This window comes from Cupressus sempervirens, chromosome 8 (assembly GCF_028749045.1).
Source record: "Cupressus sempervirens isolate cs-2001-9-10 chromosome 8, ASM2874904v1, whole genome shotgun sequence".
NCBI lineage: Eukaryota > Viridiplantae > Streptophyta > Pinopsida > Cupressales > Cupressaceae > Cupressus > Cupressus sempervirens.
Window position 1 is genome coordinate 793,878,156 of NC_143125.1, and position 15,706 is coordinate 793,893,861.

The 15,706-nt window shown below is 35.4% G+C and overlaps 1 protein-coding gene across 2 annotated transcripts in view; it reads right to left on the reverse strand.

Moving 5' to 3' along the window:
- LOC149544787 (ascorbate transporter, chloroplastic-like) overlaps positions 1-15,706 on the reverse strand; it is a 117,261-nt gene that overhangs the window by 19,604 nt on the left and 81,951 nt on the right. For both annotated transcript variants that reach the window (XR_016355071.1, XM_089795359.1), the window contains exons 7-9: positions 8,828-8,965; positions 7,679-7,780; positions 7,458-7,523 (exon numbers count right to left, since the gene is read on the reverse strand). Coding sequence is in view for 1 of the 2 variants with exons in the window: in XM_089795359.1 (XP_089651485.1) it covers positions 7,458-7,523; positions 7,679-7,780; positions 8,828-8,965 (306 nt within the window). In the remaining variant the exon portion in view is untranslated. The remainder of the gene's footprint in view (positions 1-7,457; positions 7,524-7,678; positions 7,781-8,827; positions 8,966-15,706) is intronic.

The following is a 15,706-nucleotide window of genomic DNA, read 5'->3' on the forward strand; positions in this document are numbered from 1 at the left end:
GAAAAAGTACTTTAGGATGCTTTTTCAGTTTAGGATCAGCAATGATATCTTGGATATGCAGAAAACAGTCTTCAGTAGCACAAAGTTCCACAAAAGCCGAAAACATTGTAGCAGCGATACCCTCTCGGGAAGCAATTTGGCTTAGAAAATTACTTGTGGGATTATTTGGGCAAACCATGATACTATGATTATTCATTGTGATAATCAAAGTTCCATCAAGCTTTCGGTGAATCCCTTTTTTCATGACAGGTCCAAGCATATCGAAATTCCTTACCATTATGTAAGAGATATGGTAGACAGGAGTACTGTAAAATTAGAATACATTTGCATTGCAAATCAGACAATAGATATTCTCACCAAACCTCTCTCTAGAGTGAAGATAGATCACTTCAAGAAAAGACTTGGTATGGTTGAAATGTAATTCATTTGCATTCTTTAAATTATTAATAAAATAATTTTATTGTCAGGCTATTGACTGTTATGGGCTCCACCATTTGTATTCATTATTTAGAGGTGACGATCTCTGAGGTAATGAATACTTGTATAAAAGACATTATGAGAGATGACGATCCCTCAGATAATGTATTAAACAGTATAGAACTACTATTAGATCTTGGTGAGTTCAAGATCATTTGTGACATAAGTATTTCTATGCCTATTAATCACAACTTGGATAAAGGAAGAATTTATTCTTCAAACTTTATCCTTTTTTCTGGTAGATGTTAAACTCAAGATCAAGTTGTGATATAGGATTACCAATTCCTATGAATCACAACCTGGATAAATGAAGAATTTAATCATTCTTTGGATTTTATCCTGTGTATTGTATTACATGCAATACTGACATCGATTTTATCCTGTGTATTGCATTACATGCAATATTGACATCACTAGTATAAGTGATAAGTCACATCACAAGATGGTTATATGACTCAGTATCATGTGTTCCATGATGCCATTGGCTGAGAAGATTCAGATAGATATAGAGTATCACTCTATGCTTATTCATTGTAATTGATGATGCCAGATATGTTCTCTCAGTAAAATTAGAATACATTTGCACTGCAAATCAAACAGTAGATATTCTCACCAAACCTCTCTCTAGAGTGAAGATAGATCACTTCAAGAAAAGACTTGGTATGGTTGAAATGTAATTCATTTGCATTCTTTAAATTATTAATAAAATAATTTTATTGTCAGGCTATTGACTGTTTTGGGCTCCACCATTTGTATTCATTATTTAGAGGTGACGATCTCTGAGGTAATGAATACTTGTATAAAAGACATTATGAGAGATGACGATCCCTCAGATAATGTATTAAACAGTATAGAACTACTATTAGATCTTGGTGAGTTCAAGATCATTTGTGACATAAGTATTTCTATGCCTATTAATCACAACTTGGATAAAGGAAGAATTTATTCTCCAGACTTTATCCTATTTTCTGGTAGATGTTAAACTCAAGATCAAGTTGTGATATAGGATTACTAATTCCTATGAATCACAACCTGGATAAATGAAGAATTTAATTATTCTTTGGATTTTATCCTATGTATTGCATTACATGCAATACTGACATCACTAGTATAAGTGATAAGTCACATCACAAGATGGTTATATGACTCAGTATTATGTGTTCCATGATGCCATTTGCTCAGAAGATTCAGATAGATATAGAGTATCACTCTATGCTTATTCATTGTAATTGATGATGCTAGATATGTTCTCTCAGTATGCTTATCAAGTTAAGAGGGAGTGTTAAGTTTATAACAATGATATCATACTGGTCTAAGAGTGTAGAGCACACCATAATCTTCTTCCCTTGCATACCATTTAAAGCATTATATACTTTACACTTGATAAAAGGATGAGCGGTGATCCTTGGAAAATATTAATGTTTAGCACTAACTATAACTTAACAATTATGTTAGTTAATGTTTATGTTATCTCCATTGGTCGTTGATTTATGGAAGTGTAGTATGGGCCGACCTAGAGAGGGTCATGTCCCTTTGAGGGACATGCCCTTTGGTCATGGTATAATAGGTAGGTTTTATTTTAGTTTGAGGATGCACAATTAACATATGTCTGCTCCTTCAAGCAATATTGCCCCATACGAATTTATTGCAGAGACAATTAAATTCAGAACAACATTCAATAATCTGATAACTCCTCCTAGATTCAAAAGCTAAAGAAGATTATCTACAAAAACTCAAGCATATTATAAAACTCTGATTTTAGAATAGAATTTGCAGAAACTTTACACAAAGCTCATCTCGCTCTCTATCATCATTTATACCTTTCTGATGTTTGATCTATTATCTAAAGTACTTAATTCAAGTAAGATTAATCAAATAAAATTGTTGACTTCAGTCTCCTTCAGGTGCTTCAAATGATTAATCATCTAACACTACATGTGAGTTGGATGGATCTTTAGCTTTGACAAATACCTCTTTGAATTTCTCTACATGTTCTTTTAAGCTTTCTTTCTGACTAGCATTGCTACTATTTGTTCTTTTGACATTCCTGTTCACATTTCTTCTGAAGTTTGGATACTTGTTGATGTTCCTCACCCATTCTACAAAATCTCGCTATATGACCAAAGTTGTTACACAACTGGCATATTGGTGCATTATTTCCAAATATGGGTTCAGGTTGGTTAACAGGTGCTCTACAATTTCTGGCTATGTGTCCAAAGTTGTTACATTTGTAACATACAATGTTGTTCCTTGCTCCATTATTTCCTTCTTTAGATCTTCTTTTGCAAGGTTAGTACCTCTAAACATTCTACTATTGCAATTACTATTATCAAACTTTGGTTTCTTACAATTAGCTGCTCTATGACCAAAACCATGATAATTATAACAATAAAAATTAGTAACATGTTTAAATGGCTTACCTATGCATATCCTTTTCATATAACCAATTTCATTACATGTATAGCATCTACCTTTAAATTCATATCTCACTTCTTTACGTGACCCTAGTTTGCTCAATTTGCTCAGATTGCTTAGGTTCATCAGTTTGTTTTGGTTGATCAACTTGTTCAATCTCCTTGGATGCATTATCAGATTGATTTGACTCAACCTTGTTCAGGTCTTCTTTCTCTTGCATGGGCTAGGTTCCTTTCTCACTTTAGGTTTCTTAGCTGAAAATATCCAAGACTAGTCTTATCATAAGGTCTCTGAAAATACATTTGCTCATCAATTTTATCACTACTATAATATAACTTCTCTAATTGTTGCTTAGTCTAGGTTAGCTCTCTTTAGTGTTGCACTTCTCAAGTTCCGCGTACTGCAATTTTTTAGATTCAAAATCAAATGTAACTTTTGTAAGATGGGATCTTAGATTTGCATTTTCAAATTTCAGATCTGACTTGATTTTACTATCATCTTTCTTCAAGTTCATTTTTAGATCAGTAATCTTCTGCTCATGCTTCGGGATCGCATTTTCTTTATTCAATCTGGAAACTTCATCGCTATCTTTAATTTTATCTTTAGGCTCCTTTTTGGACTTGAGATGATCAATCTTGTCTTTCAGCTTTCCGTTGTAGTCTTTTGCATCTTCTTCTTTTTTTAATCTACTTCTCTAGTGAGAATATCAATCTGCTCAAGAGCTTCTTCTAGGTTCTTCTGTAACTGTTCCATATCCATAGGGATCTTACTCAAGTTGTTAAGCCTCTTCTCAGTAACTGTTCTCTGATACCAATTCTTAGAAATAGGGAATACTAAGAGGGGGGGGTGAATTCGTATTCTACAAACTTTAGCCCAAAATTGGATATTATTAATTACCTTATAACTTACATATGAAAGTAAACTAGTTATGTTGAACAGTAAAAATAACCATGCAATAAGAGAACTCATAACACCATATTTTGTTAACTAGGGAAACCCTGGCCAAGGGAAAACCCCGGTGGGGATGGTACCCACAAAATGATCCACTAATCAAAAGTGCCTGGTTAAAGATATTGACCCTGTTACGAGTCTATTACATCCATATAGTGTCTCGAACCTTGTTAGAGGACTTGGGCCTTGTTAGAAGCCTTGACCCTGTTAGGAGTTGTTATATACAAATACAAAATGTATGCAAGATGAACCCACTGCCCAAACATGAAATATACAATTATGTTCCTTAATACAAACAGATAAATTTAAAAAACCTCTTTCACACTGCTGCTGATATCTTCAATATCTGATATTTTCTTTTTGTTGCTTTGTACAAAACTTCGTCTCAGTTTGCATACCTCTGATCATACTTCAGAATTTGCATATCGCATTTCACATAAACATCACTTGTTCCACACATTAAATTCACATTGCCAAAAAATTTTTATACCTTTTCAATTACAATATTATTACCCATTCGGCCTTCATGCTTTTACACATTTTACAAAATACATTATTATAACTCAATGACTTAGGGTTAACATCTAGGATGTTGTCCCCAATTAGTTACTCAATTATTTCGTAAACAAAATAATTCCTTCCAAAATACTCATTTCTTTGTTATGCTTTGTTCTACATGCATACTATCGTAACTAACCTACTCGTAACTCTGTCTGTACAGTCTATTCTAACTTGCGCTTTAGCATACGTCATCATAGTACTTTGTACTACCTTTCCTTAAGTGTGCACGAGCCAATATAGCTTCTATGAAGCTCGCCAACCAAAACTCTATCTATCCTGTTAGATAATCTGTAAGATACTTAGACAATTTTCTATGTATGAATGCCATAACTTAATCAACTGTCTGCCATCTTCATACTGATGAAGATATGTTGCCATAAATGATAACATCCAATGTCTTCCTTAGCCAAATTGCCAACAGAGCAAGCCACAAAAAATATTGTGAAAGGATACATTGCTTACCACATTACTAATTCTAAATGGGGCTATCTCATAGCTTGCATTAACTGACACATTTTCTGATTCACGGAGTTTGCATTTAAGGTGTAAATTGGAGATGAATCCATTGTCTGGACTTGTGTGCTAGCATGGTATTGATTTACAACAAAAGGTGGAAACTAAATTAGGGATGTGCATCTTGCAGCGTTTTGCAGAGTTATTACCATTACGCAAGCTACAAAGTTAGTAGCATGTTTCCCTTTGTAATTCACACTGCAATGGTTAAACATTGTTTAAGGTGTGAACTGGATGAGAAAGGTGTATATTTACCTAGGGAACATAAAAACCTTTCCATGTAAGATCATTCGCAATACACTGGATTTGCTTTAGACTGCATGAAAGAAGGAACTTGCAAGGCTGCAAAGCTGTGGATTCTGCGGCAGTTATGAGAACTGCATGCAATAAATTGATGCCAGAAAAAATGTTTCTGTACTTGACTAATTGGAAGAATAGTGCTAAAGGAACTTCGCTGAATTGACAAATGAGAAAAGCTCTGGGTATAAGGATGGCTGTGAAGTGAGAAATATATTGTGTAAAGCATGGATCTACTTCTGTGAATTTTATGTGAAATGAATGTGGATTAAAGAGGATGTATCAAGTTCATCCTTAATTTGCTTATCTTGACCATTTGTCTAGTGCTGCTGCCATTTGTTCTTCCAATTCATCTAGATGACATGGAATTTGAAGGGAAATTCATCAGTCACTTTTTTATAGATACTAAAAAACTGATTCAAAAATTTAAAATGTTATAAATGTACAGATCAAGGTATCCAAAAGCAGGGCAGAGATTTCTATGGAGATTTATTGAAAATTTGAAGAGATATAATATAAGAATCCGCCAATTATCCAGAAAACCTTGGATCTGAAAGGTTTGGAATCGTCCATAAAAGGACAGAAAAAAGGAAATAAGTAGACACTCTCCAGGGGATTAAAACAAAAACCTTGAATTTTCACTGTTTTAGATTTTAGATCAAAATGTTCTAGTATTTAGGCTGTACTTGTTTTCACCTTTTATGTATTTAGTGAGTTAGTTTGAGTGTGGGTTAAGAGGAGTTCAGCTAAGATTTTGTTTCTTTTTATTTGTAATATATCTGTTGGATGAAACACTAAGCCCTATAAACAGCATGTACAGAAGTTTCTGGAAACTTCGCCATGAAGGTGATTATTCTGAAAATCGAGACTCTAATGATAGGCCCTTCATATGTTCATTTCCCTAAAAGGATATCCAGGTTTTAATTGCATTTATGTTAGTTTAGGCCAGAGTCATAAGGTGCTTGGGCAACAAGAGATGTAACTTGCAAGGAAAAACCGGAGTCATTACGCATTGACTATTTTATCTCAACCCTTATTTTAATATTTGGAATACCCTAATGCATAAATTCATGCACCCCAATGAGAAAGGTTGTGAAGTCATAAAACATGCCACTCCTTGAAAGGGCCAACAATCATGTGTAATTAGTAATTACTAATAACCCACTGGGGAATCTCAAGATTAGTTGGTATTTCCCTACTGTATATATTCAAGCGAAAAGTTTTGGGATATCCATATACACCTATAAATATTACCTGCCCTTTCCAGCCCAGTTCTGGTGATTCAAAAACTAATCCAACATTGGCAATTGCTTTCCAGGTTCCCCTCATCAATAAGGCTGCATGCTGGTAGATCATTTTCATATTTTGCAGATGTTCTCTTTTCTTTTGACTTGTTGTGCATATGAAGGGATGTTTTCCCTTTTAATATAATCATTAAATTTTATCTTGTTACTATCAAAGTAGAAAGCTTTTCTAGATCTATTTTGAGGTGGAAGATCTCATCTGAACTCTTATCCTCACTATCAAGTGTCCTACACATTCTGTATGTATCACATGAAATCTATATGAAAAACTTCAATAACTTTATCTTAATAATTAAGCCTGTCTTAGTTGTATGCTTTAAAATATCAGTACGGTCAACTTCCTTTCAACTATAGGAAACCTTTGAGTAGCACAAGCAGCATGATGTCTCCTTGGGAATCCTGAGATAGCTCTCCAGACGAAGGCAAGTCACCTTAAAATGATGCCGGTTAATAGAGTTACACCATAATTACATACCATGATTACACAGCCTAACCTAGTGCTCAACATTTTATGCATGAATGGCCCTCTTGCTGATATTTTCTCCATTAGCTCCCTTTAGACCAGATTGGGATTCTTTAATTTTGCTTATAAGATTTTGTATAATATATTTTCTTTATTTCCTAAAAAAATTTAAACCTGATTTAATTCTTTCCAGTTTCATGAGTGTGCAATAGAGTTATTCATTGCTACTCTGCAAGATGTAGCATATATGTTGCATGTAACTTCATCAAGCACAAGAAATCACATTAATTTGGTTACCATCTGTTTGTCATCACACTATTTAGAAATATGGCTTCTGATCTTATCTTGGATCAAAGCCAAAAAACCATTCTGTATTTTGTGTGAACTTACACTTTTGGAATTAAATTTTTGAATCCCAAACAAAAAAAAACAGTGCATATGTTTGCAGATTTTCTTAACAAGGAATAGATACTCACTGCATAGCGTGGCCCAATGTCCTGATGATTCGAGTAGAGGCCAGATTGAGAAAAAGCATCGCATCCCTACAGTCAAACAATTAGAGGAAATTATTAAAAGTACGTTTCAAGCATTCAGAGATAAATTTAATGCTTTTCAATTAACTTATATTAAACTATGTGAAGAACATTAAATATCTGTGGCTCTGCAACTGTGATGTTGCTCTATGGTCAGTACATACTTGACTGCATGTCATACACAAGATTGCCATTGCTGGTGACTTGACATGGCTCAACTGTGTCAAGAAAAAAGCCGGACCAAGAAACCCTATTGACTGCATAACCTGCCAGATTAACCAAAAACCCAAAAGCATTATATTCACAATCCGAAAACAATAAATACAGGAATTTCAAAGGCTAGTTCTATAAACAGGATATAATATCAATAACTTTTATTGATGCTGAAAAGTACATGAGTTTCTAACTGTTCAGCATGCAAAGTAGTTTAGATTATTGTTTATATTTCAATGTTGAAATAAACTATCAGGTAGAGAAATATCAAATGATCCATGTTTTGAATTGAAAAGAGGATAACACTGAACTTTTGTCATGACAACATCATATTGTCTACCTATGATTCTACATTTTAAATTTTGCAGGCATATGGTTAGTAGCATTACATAAAATCAAGATAAACCAGAATGGTATAGTAACTATATATCATAATAGGATTACATAGAATCAGGATCAACTCCACATTTCACATTTCATAGGCATCTAGACATCTGGTCAGTAGCATTACGTAGAATCAGGATCAACTCCACAAACTAAATGTATGATCAAACCGAAGGAAAAAAATTAGAAAACCACCAATCTTGCATCCCAAATTAGCAACACAGTTATAAACCTGAAGGTTTCCATATAGATGTCAACATCGACTTTTAATATGCCAAAACAAACATTGACTTTTTAACACACTTCACATGATATTGCACAAAATTAAAATAAATAGAAATGCTTCCATCATTCATGTATGTAATAAACATGGTCTCCGACATATGCATATCTCATACACATGGAGATCTCTTAACACATAGGATAACCAGTAAATAAAGAAAAGGAAATGGCAGGTCTGACTATTCATTGCAACATGACCATAACTAATTTGAAAAATAAAAATGGAGGCCATATGTGGATTGCATCTCATGTGATCATTTCTTTATTAAGTATGTTTTTCATGTTTGTTACATTGATGTAGAAGACTTAATGCTACTAAAAACTATTATTTAGATTCCATGAACTGCTTGGTTAATCATATTTATAGGAAAGGTAGTAAGAACATATAATTCATAATTGAAGCTAAAATTTGAATCAAAGAAGACAGAGCTTACCTTGCGAACAGTCGTGATTGATATCCCTCTACTAACAAGTGTGTCAGCTATCCATCCTCCCAAATTTGCAAATAGAGCCATGGTAAACCATGGTAAAACACACCACAACCCAGATTCTGTAAGGTTGAATTTTAACACCTGTCACATAATCATGTAATATGTATAGATGACTAATGGAGACACACACAAGTACAAATTCAAGTAAAACATAAAAACACAAGCATCCCAGAGCTATAATAAGAATTCAAATATTAACTGAAATTAACTTTACATGGTATTATACATTCAAAAGTTAAGCTAGAAGACTATTCAAGTAAAGAAAAAATTATGGTCTTTGAACTCCAAAAAGAGTCAACTAGGGGAACATCCAAGGTATCCCTATTTTGTATTAAATTCCATAGCTTGGATTTAAACAATAGCATAATCAATTCATTCATAGCAAGACTAGTGAAATTATGTAACAAAGAAAAATGTAATCTTCATCCTCGACCAATATATAGATTTCCTTGATAGGTCACATAGTTTTGTCTATTCACAAGGGGAATTTATTGCACAATATTATGTGAGATTGTTATGATGCTTCAAAGTGTAAAGTAGATAAATTATATTTAGTATAAGTTTAAACAGCCCGCCTAATCAAAAGTAAATAATGGCTATGAAAAATCTGTTACATCATTTGAGTAGGTAACCTTCTTCCTATCATGTCTTGAAATGATTGTTGAGTGAATATCTAGGAAATTAAGTGCGAACCAAGTTAGTAAAGCACTAGAAGAAAAAAAAAACTCCCCATAAATTCAGTATATTATGGTTCAAAAATGAGCTACACGAAAAATAACCAATATTATCATCATCATCATAGTCAATGCGTACACAAAAGAGCTCATGAGAGAGATACCTGACCAAAGCTCCACATTAATGTTTGTGGCATTTGAAACATAAGGATCTTTATTAAGCAAACACAACATTGTAATCACATCATCTCACCACACTGTTGTTAAATACTGTTACCTTTTATTTTTCTCTATATCAGGTCCAACCTTGGAGTAGAGCCTAGCCAACATGAGAATAAAACCCTAGTCAACTTCAATTTTCACAATTTGCATTGGAGAATCAAATTAAGAAACTTTCCTAGAAGCCACCCAGCTACTCGTTAAAGCTGTGCTTACCATTTCAAACAGCAATTATTATAATTCAATGTGACGTAAGATTGTTGTCAAAAAGAACTCCACAAACCACATCACCGTAACACATTCACATAGAGAGTGCCATTTTAGGAATCCAAACATAAGATACTCGATCTAAAAAAGACCATAATTGTTATGCTTACTCATGGGCATAGCCTCCTGTACAGCTACTCCAAAAATGACTAACGAGAGTAAGCCCTCCTTGGCCTACATTACAAACATATTGCCAAGGATATATCATAATATTGGTTACTCAATGGGCACAATAATATGGATTTAAGATCCTGAAATCCTCCCTAAAACACGACTTAGAGGGCCTAATTAAAGTAGGCATTTAGTCACCAAGGGAAGGATTTACTTGTCATCCTTCAGAATAATGGTACCTGAAAGCCAAGAAAATCTCTTAATCCAACCAACATTACCTAAAACAAAAAGCTTCATGAGAGAATTGCAGCCTTGTCATAAGTTTGCACATGTGTAATGTTCCCTTTTTAGGAGATCAGCAGATGATCTTGGTCAGCCTACTATCTAGGTTCCCATAAGCTAGCAATGTGAAGGGGACCCATACAGGGTCTAGAGAGTCATGGATGAGCTGTTCAGGCAGTTTGGAGCAGTTGATATCAGGTTCCTAAAATTTAGGAGGGATCCCTATTTTTTAGGGATTGACTGGGAGCTGTCTACGAGGCATCCGAAGACCTCTGTGAGCGTTTTGGAGACTTTCAATGCATTTCCTATATTTTAGGATGCACTCTTATTTTTAGGAGGATGTGTCAGGTCCTGGACCAACTATTTGCACCAGCAACACTCCTCTATGAGTGACCAAAGACAAAGCAAGGCCTTTACTCATCGGCATGTGTATCATTCAGTGACTGATTTCTTTTCGCCTAGAAAGGACTCCTACTCTCTCTCTTGGCCTCCTCTTTGGTTCTTTGTTTCCTTTATCTTGTTGTTGTTTGTATTTATTTTCGGACACCTTTGTGTGCTCCTGCTGCTGTCAGCCTCATTGATGTAGTCCTCCAGTCCCATAGACCTTTTGTTGGTCTTTTGTTGGACATTAATATTATTATCTTATCTAGTTCACTGACATACATCCTGAGAGTGCACATAGCTGATGGGAAACCATTGGGATTCAGTTACAAGTTGACAGGTCTAGCCTCCTAAATTTTAGGAACCTCCCTAGATTTTAGGGAGAATTGGCAGCTAATATGTTGACCACCTGAAGGACTGAGAAGATGAGTAGAGACCTCTTGGACAATTCCTGGCACTTTGAGCAAGTTTCCTAAATTATAGGGAAGTTCCTGTTTTCAAGGAGGAACTACCAGTCAACCTGCAGGGGTTCATACAGAAGAAGTGATCACAGCACTCAGCCGGATCTTGAATCTGAACACCAAATTGGATTTTATTAATAACAAGAGAGTATTTAAATAGTTCCTAAGTTTGGATTTATCTTTTAATTAAATAATAATAAAGTGGTATTATAATCACTTCATGTGGGAATAAGCTTTAACAAATCATTGGGACCCTTTCCCTAGGTAATAAAGAAAACAGTGTTATTTTAATGAGAGGGTACAAATAAGTAATAGAGAATTAACCCTTGTGGTTTGATTATTATGAGGAAGCATAATAAAATTAAGTTATTATATTATTATTAGGGGCAAATGAAACACTAACTCGAAATTAAGGTTAAGACTGAAAAGAAAAGTGAATAAAAGAAAGTTTGGCTCTCATTTTTGGCATCCAAGGTTACTATTTTTTTATCTCAGATTGAAGCAAGGAAGACTCAGTTGGGCGGAGTTATGGCAGAATAGCCCTTCAAGGACGAGATCTCTTGAAGGAGACAAGTTGGATGTTCATTCAATTTGTTTACGGACTTGAGAATTAATTGATTAATCAGCTTACAGAGCAATTGTTGATCAGAATTGGTAAAGGATTAAAGATTGTGGATAAGGGAAGCAGAGAATTGTTACAGATCAAGAGACAAGATACATTAACTAACATAAAAATCCTACCCAGCTGAGCTGCACCCCTTCAGACAGAGCTGACATCACCTCTGTTTGGCTTCCAGCAGTGCAAAACTGTGTTGATTCATACTTTTATATTGCAATACTCCAGTTGTACAACATTATAGAAGGGCAAGAAAGCTTAATAGGGTTCGAATTGAAGGGAAAAGGCACTATTTTAACTCTTTCCAAGCAGATCAATGTTATGGTTGCAAATCAATCACCTCAGTGCAGATCTGAAGGAGTCACGGGTTTATTTCAGTCTTCTTACAGGCCATACCATAGCAGTAAAAGGCTAATGTCACCCAGAAAGGAGAAGTTTGCATGTTATAGAAATGGATTTCAGAAATTCGAGCGTTACTACACAAATTATATGACAGAGGTGTAGATCAGACAGGGGAAAAGAGTTTGCAGACCTTCAATGAGTCTGGGTTGGTAGTACAACATATATTTGAAGCTCAAGTCAGCCACAATCAACCTTGGAGCAGTGCATTTGGAGGTGTTCGGCCCTGTACTATTTCAGCCTTATTAATATATGCCAAGATTTTACTGGTATAAACTCCTGTAATTCATTTGACTTTGAAAATAATAGGAAGGCTGATTTTTTCCAAGAGCAATGGGTGTTATTTAATATTTAGGAGTTTATTGTGTTCTTTGGGTTCTTCAGTTCCTTTTATTATTGCAATATTATTTAGGAAAAAATACCAAATAAATCTGAAGAACATTAAAACTTAAAAATTACACATTCCGGAGGTCACAAAAACAAAACCAGATTATCTTATTTGGCTAGTCAGAGATGGATTTACAAACAACTTCAAAATTTGAAAACATTTCCTTAGCCAGAATCTTTCAGTGGTATCAGAGCTTAATCCTGCCAGCCTCTTGGGTAATGATTGCATTCAATTGATGCGAAAATCACCTGTGCACAAGTCAGTTTAGATTTGGTTTTCAGTTGGACAATGGGGAAAGGTCATCATAGCAATATTGTCTAGCAATAAATAGGCATAGAAAGAAATTGAACAAACCCAGCAAGATAGAAGGGAAGTGGTGCTTAATTTGTACAAGGAATGTGATACTCACCTTGCATACATTAAGACTCAAGCGTGAGCTAGCTTTCGTTGACTACGTGGACTTACATCCATAGGTATAGCTCAAGACTGAATGGGCCAAGAATACATAGGAGGGAGAGGTAGCTCGAAACATATTTACATAGGAAGTTTGCAAGAATTTGTGTGAGGAAGTTGATCAACAGGCAAACTCGTTTCCTGAAAACAAAATAATAGCATTGGGGATTGACTCGCTTGAGGATTCCTCATCTTTGCAGTAAGTTACACAAGTGAATCTTATAGTAGGCAGGGAGGACACTACCAAAGATCTGATTTGGGACAGTGGTACCTTACACCCTCCTCCTCTTGATGTGGTAGCTCTTTTACTTAGAGAATGCTCCTGAAGACAAGGACATCAATGTTGGTCATGAAACTTTCTATGATAATGCACTTGAAGAGGTTAAAAACATGACTAGGACACATAACAATAGTTCTGAAATTCATAGCAGCAATGACATAATTCCTCTTCCCTAATATATGGCAGTTTCTGATAAAGAAGAGGACAAGAAGACACATCTTCCAGTTGAGGGTACACATGGTTTAAGCATCGGGCACGGTGATGGGAATGATACAACCCATCATAAGTCTGATTTTGTGAACTTTGGGGCAGCGGACATAGATCACTGTCAGAGTTTAAATGCATACTGGTTACATAGAGCTACCCAACCCAAGACATTTGCTTCCCAAGCAAGACAACACCTCAAAAGAGTCGAAGAACGTTGCAATCAGCTAGACGACACAAAGGGACAAAGAGAAACATTCATTAGGTTTTATTTCTCCCACAGGGAAGAAGAGGGCAGCAAAGAAATACTGGAAAAGTGTAAGCATTTGACTGATTTTCTGAGTTTCACCAGCAGTTCAATTCCATGTCATGAGTCAAATTTGAGCCCTTGCTTTGAGAACATTGAGGTAGAGTTGGCTAGGTATAAAATTGACTCCTTCCTTGCTATGTTGATGTGATGTACTTCTTTGTCTATAATGTCTCCTTTCTAGGAGACAAGCAGATTATCATGGTTGGTTCAACTTGGCCGAGTATTTGGGTTCCCGTAGACCGGTAGAGTGTGGAGGGGACCCATACAGGGCGTTGCGAGTCATGCATGACTTGGTCAGGCAGTTTGGAGCTGCTGACAAGAAGTTCCTAAAATTTAGAAGGGATCCCAATTTTTACGGATTGACTGGGAGTCATCTAGGAGGTGTCCGGAGACCTTTGTGAGCATTTTGGAGACTTCGAATGCATTTCCTATCTTTTAGGATGTGCTTCTATTTTTGAGGAGGAAGTCCCAGTTCACTAACAGACATCCTGGAGGTGCACACAACAAACAGGAAACCATTGGAATTCAGTTACAGGTTGACAAGTCCAGTCTCCTATTTTTATGAGCATCCTTAGATTTTAAAGAGAACTAGGAGTTAGCATGTTGACCACCGGAGGGACTGAGGAGATGAGTACAGACCTCTTGAACAGTTCCTAGCACTTTGGCAAGGTTCCAAAATTATAGGGCAAGTTCATACTCTATAGGAGGAACTACCAGTCAACCTACAGGTGTTGAGATAGCAAAGGTGATCATAGCATTTCAGACGGATCTCAATTCTGAGCCCCAAATTGGATTTTATTAATAAATAAGGAAATATAAATATTTCCTAAGTTTGGACCTAAAAAATTAATAAAGTGATATAATCACTTTATGAAGGAATAAATTATAATAAATCATTGGGCCCCTTTCCCTAGGTAATGATGTGAACAATGTTATTTCAATGAGAGGGAACAAATAAACTAATGGATGTTTACCATACACGGTAAAAGTGTACTTAACGCATGTAGTATAGTAAGATATAATGCAGAATAGATACTTTATTCATATACGCAATATGCTTATTACAATTACTCCGACGATTACAATGATCATCCCAAAGTCTCTTCCGGACGGTGTACATAATAGTTTCCCGAACGGGTGACTCAACCATCATGCACCTGTTCAGATACAATTCTACCCGTTGGCTACAATATAGAATTAGCCCTTGTGGTTTGATTTTTATGAGGCATGATAAAATAAAGTAAATTTATTATTGAAAGGGGAAAATGAAACCCTAACTCGAAATTAGGGTTAGGGTGGAAAAAATGAATAAAGGAAAGTTTGGCTCTCATTTTTGGCATCCAAGGTTATGTTTTCATCTCAGATCGAAGCAAGGCTCTGTTTGGCAGAGTTACAACAGAATAGCCCTTCAAGAATAAAATCTCTTGAAGGAGAGCATTCATCCAATTTGATTTTAGACTTGGGAACTAATTGACTAATTAGCTTACACAGTAATTGTTGATCAGAATTGGTAAAGGATTGCATATTGTTGACGAGGGAAGCAGAGAATTGCTGCAGGTCTCTCTCAGTGCATATCTGGAGAAGTTGAAGGTTTATTTCAGTCTCCTTAGAAGATATACCATAGCAGTAAAATGCTGACATCACCCAGCAGAGAGAATTTTGCATATTTCAGAATAGGATTTCAGAAACTCGAGCATCTTCAGAAATTATATGACAGAGGTGTAGATCGCGTTGTGGAAAAGAGTTTGCAGACTTTCAATGAGTCTGGGTTGGTAGT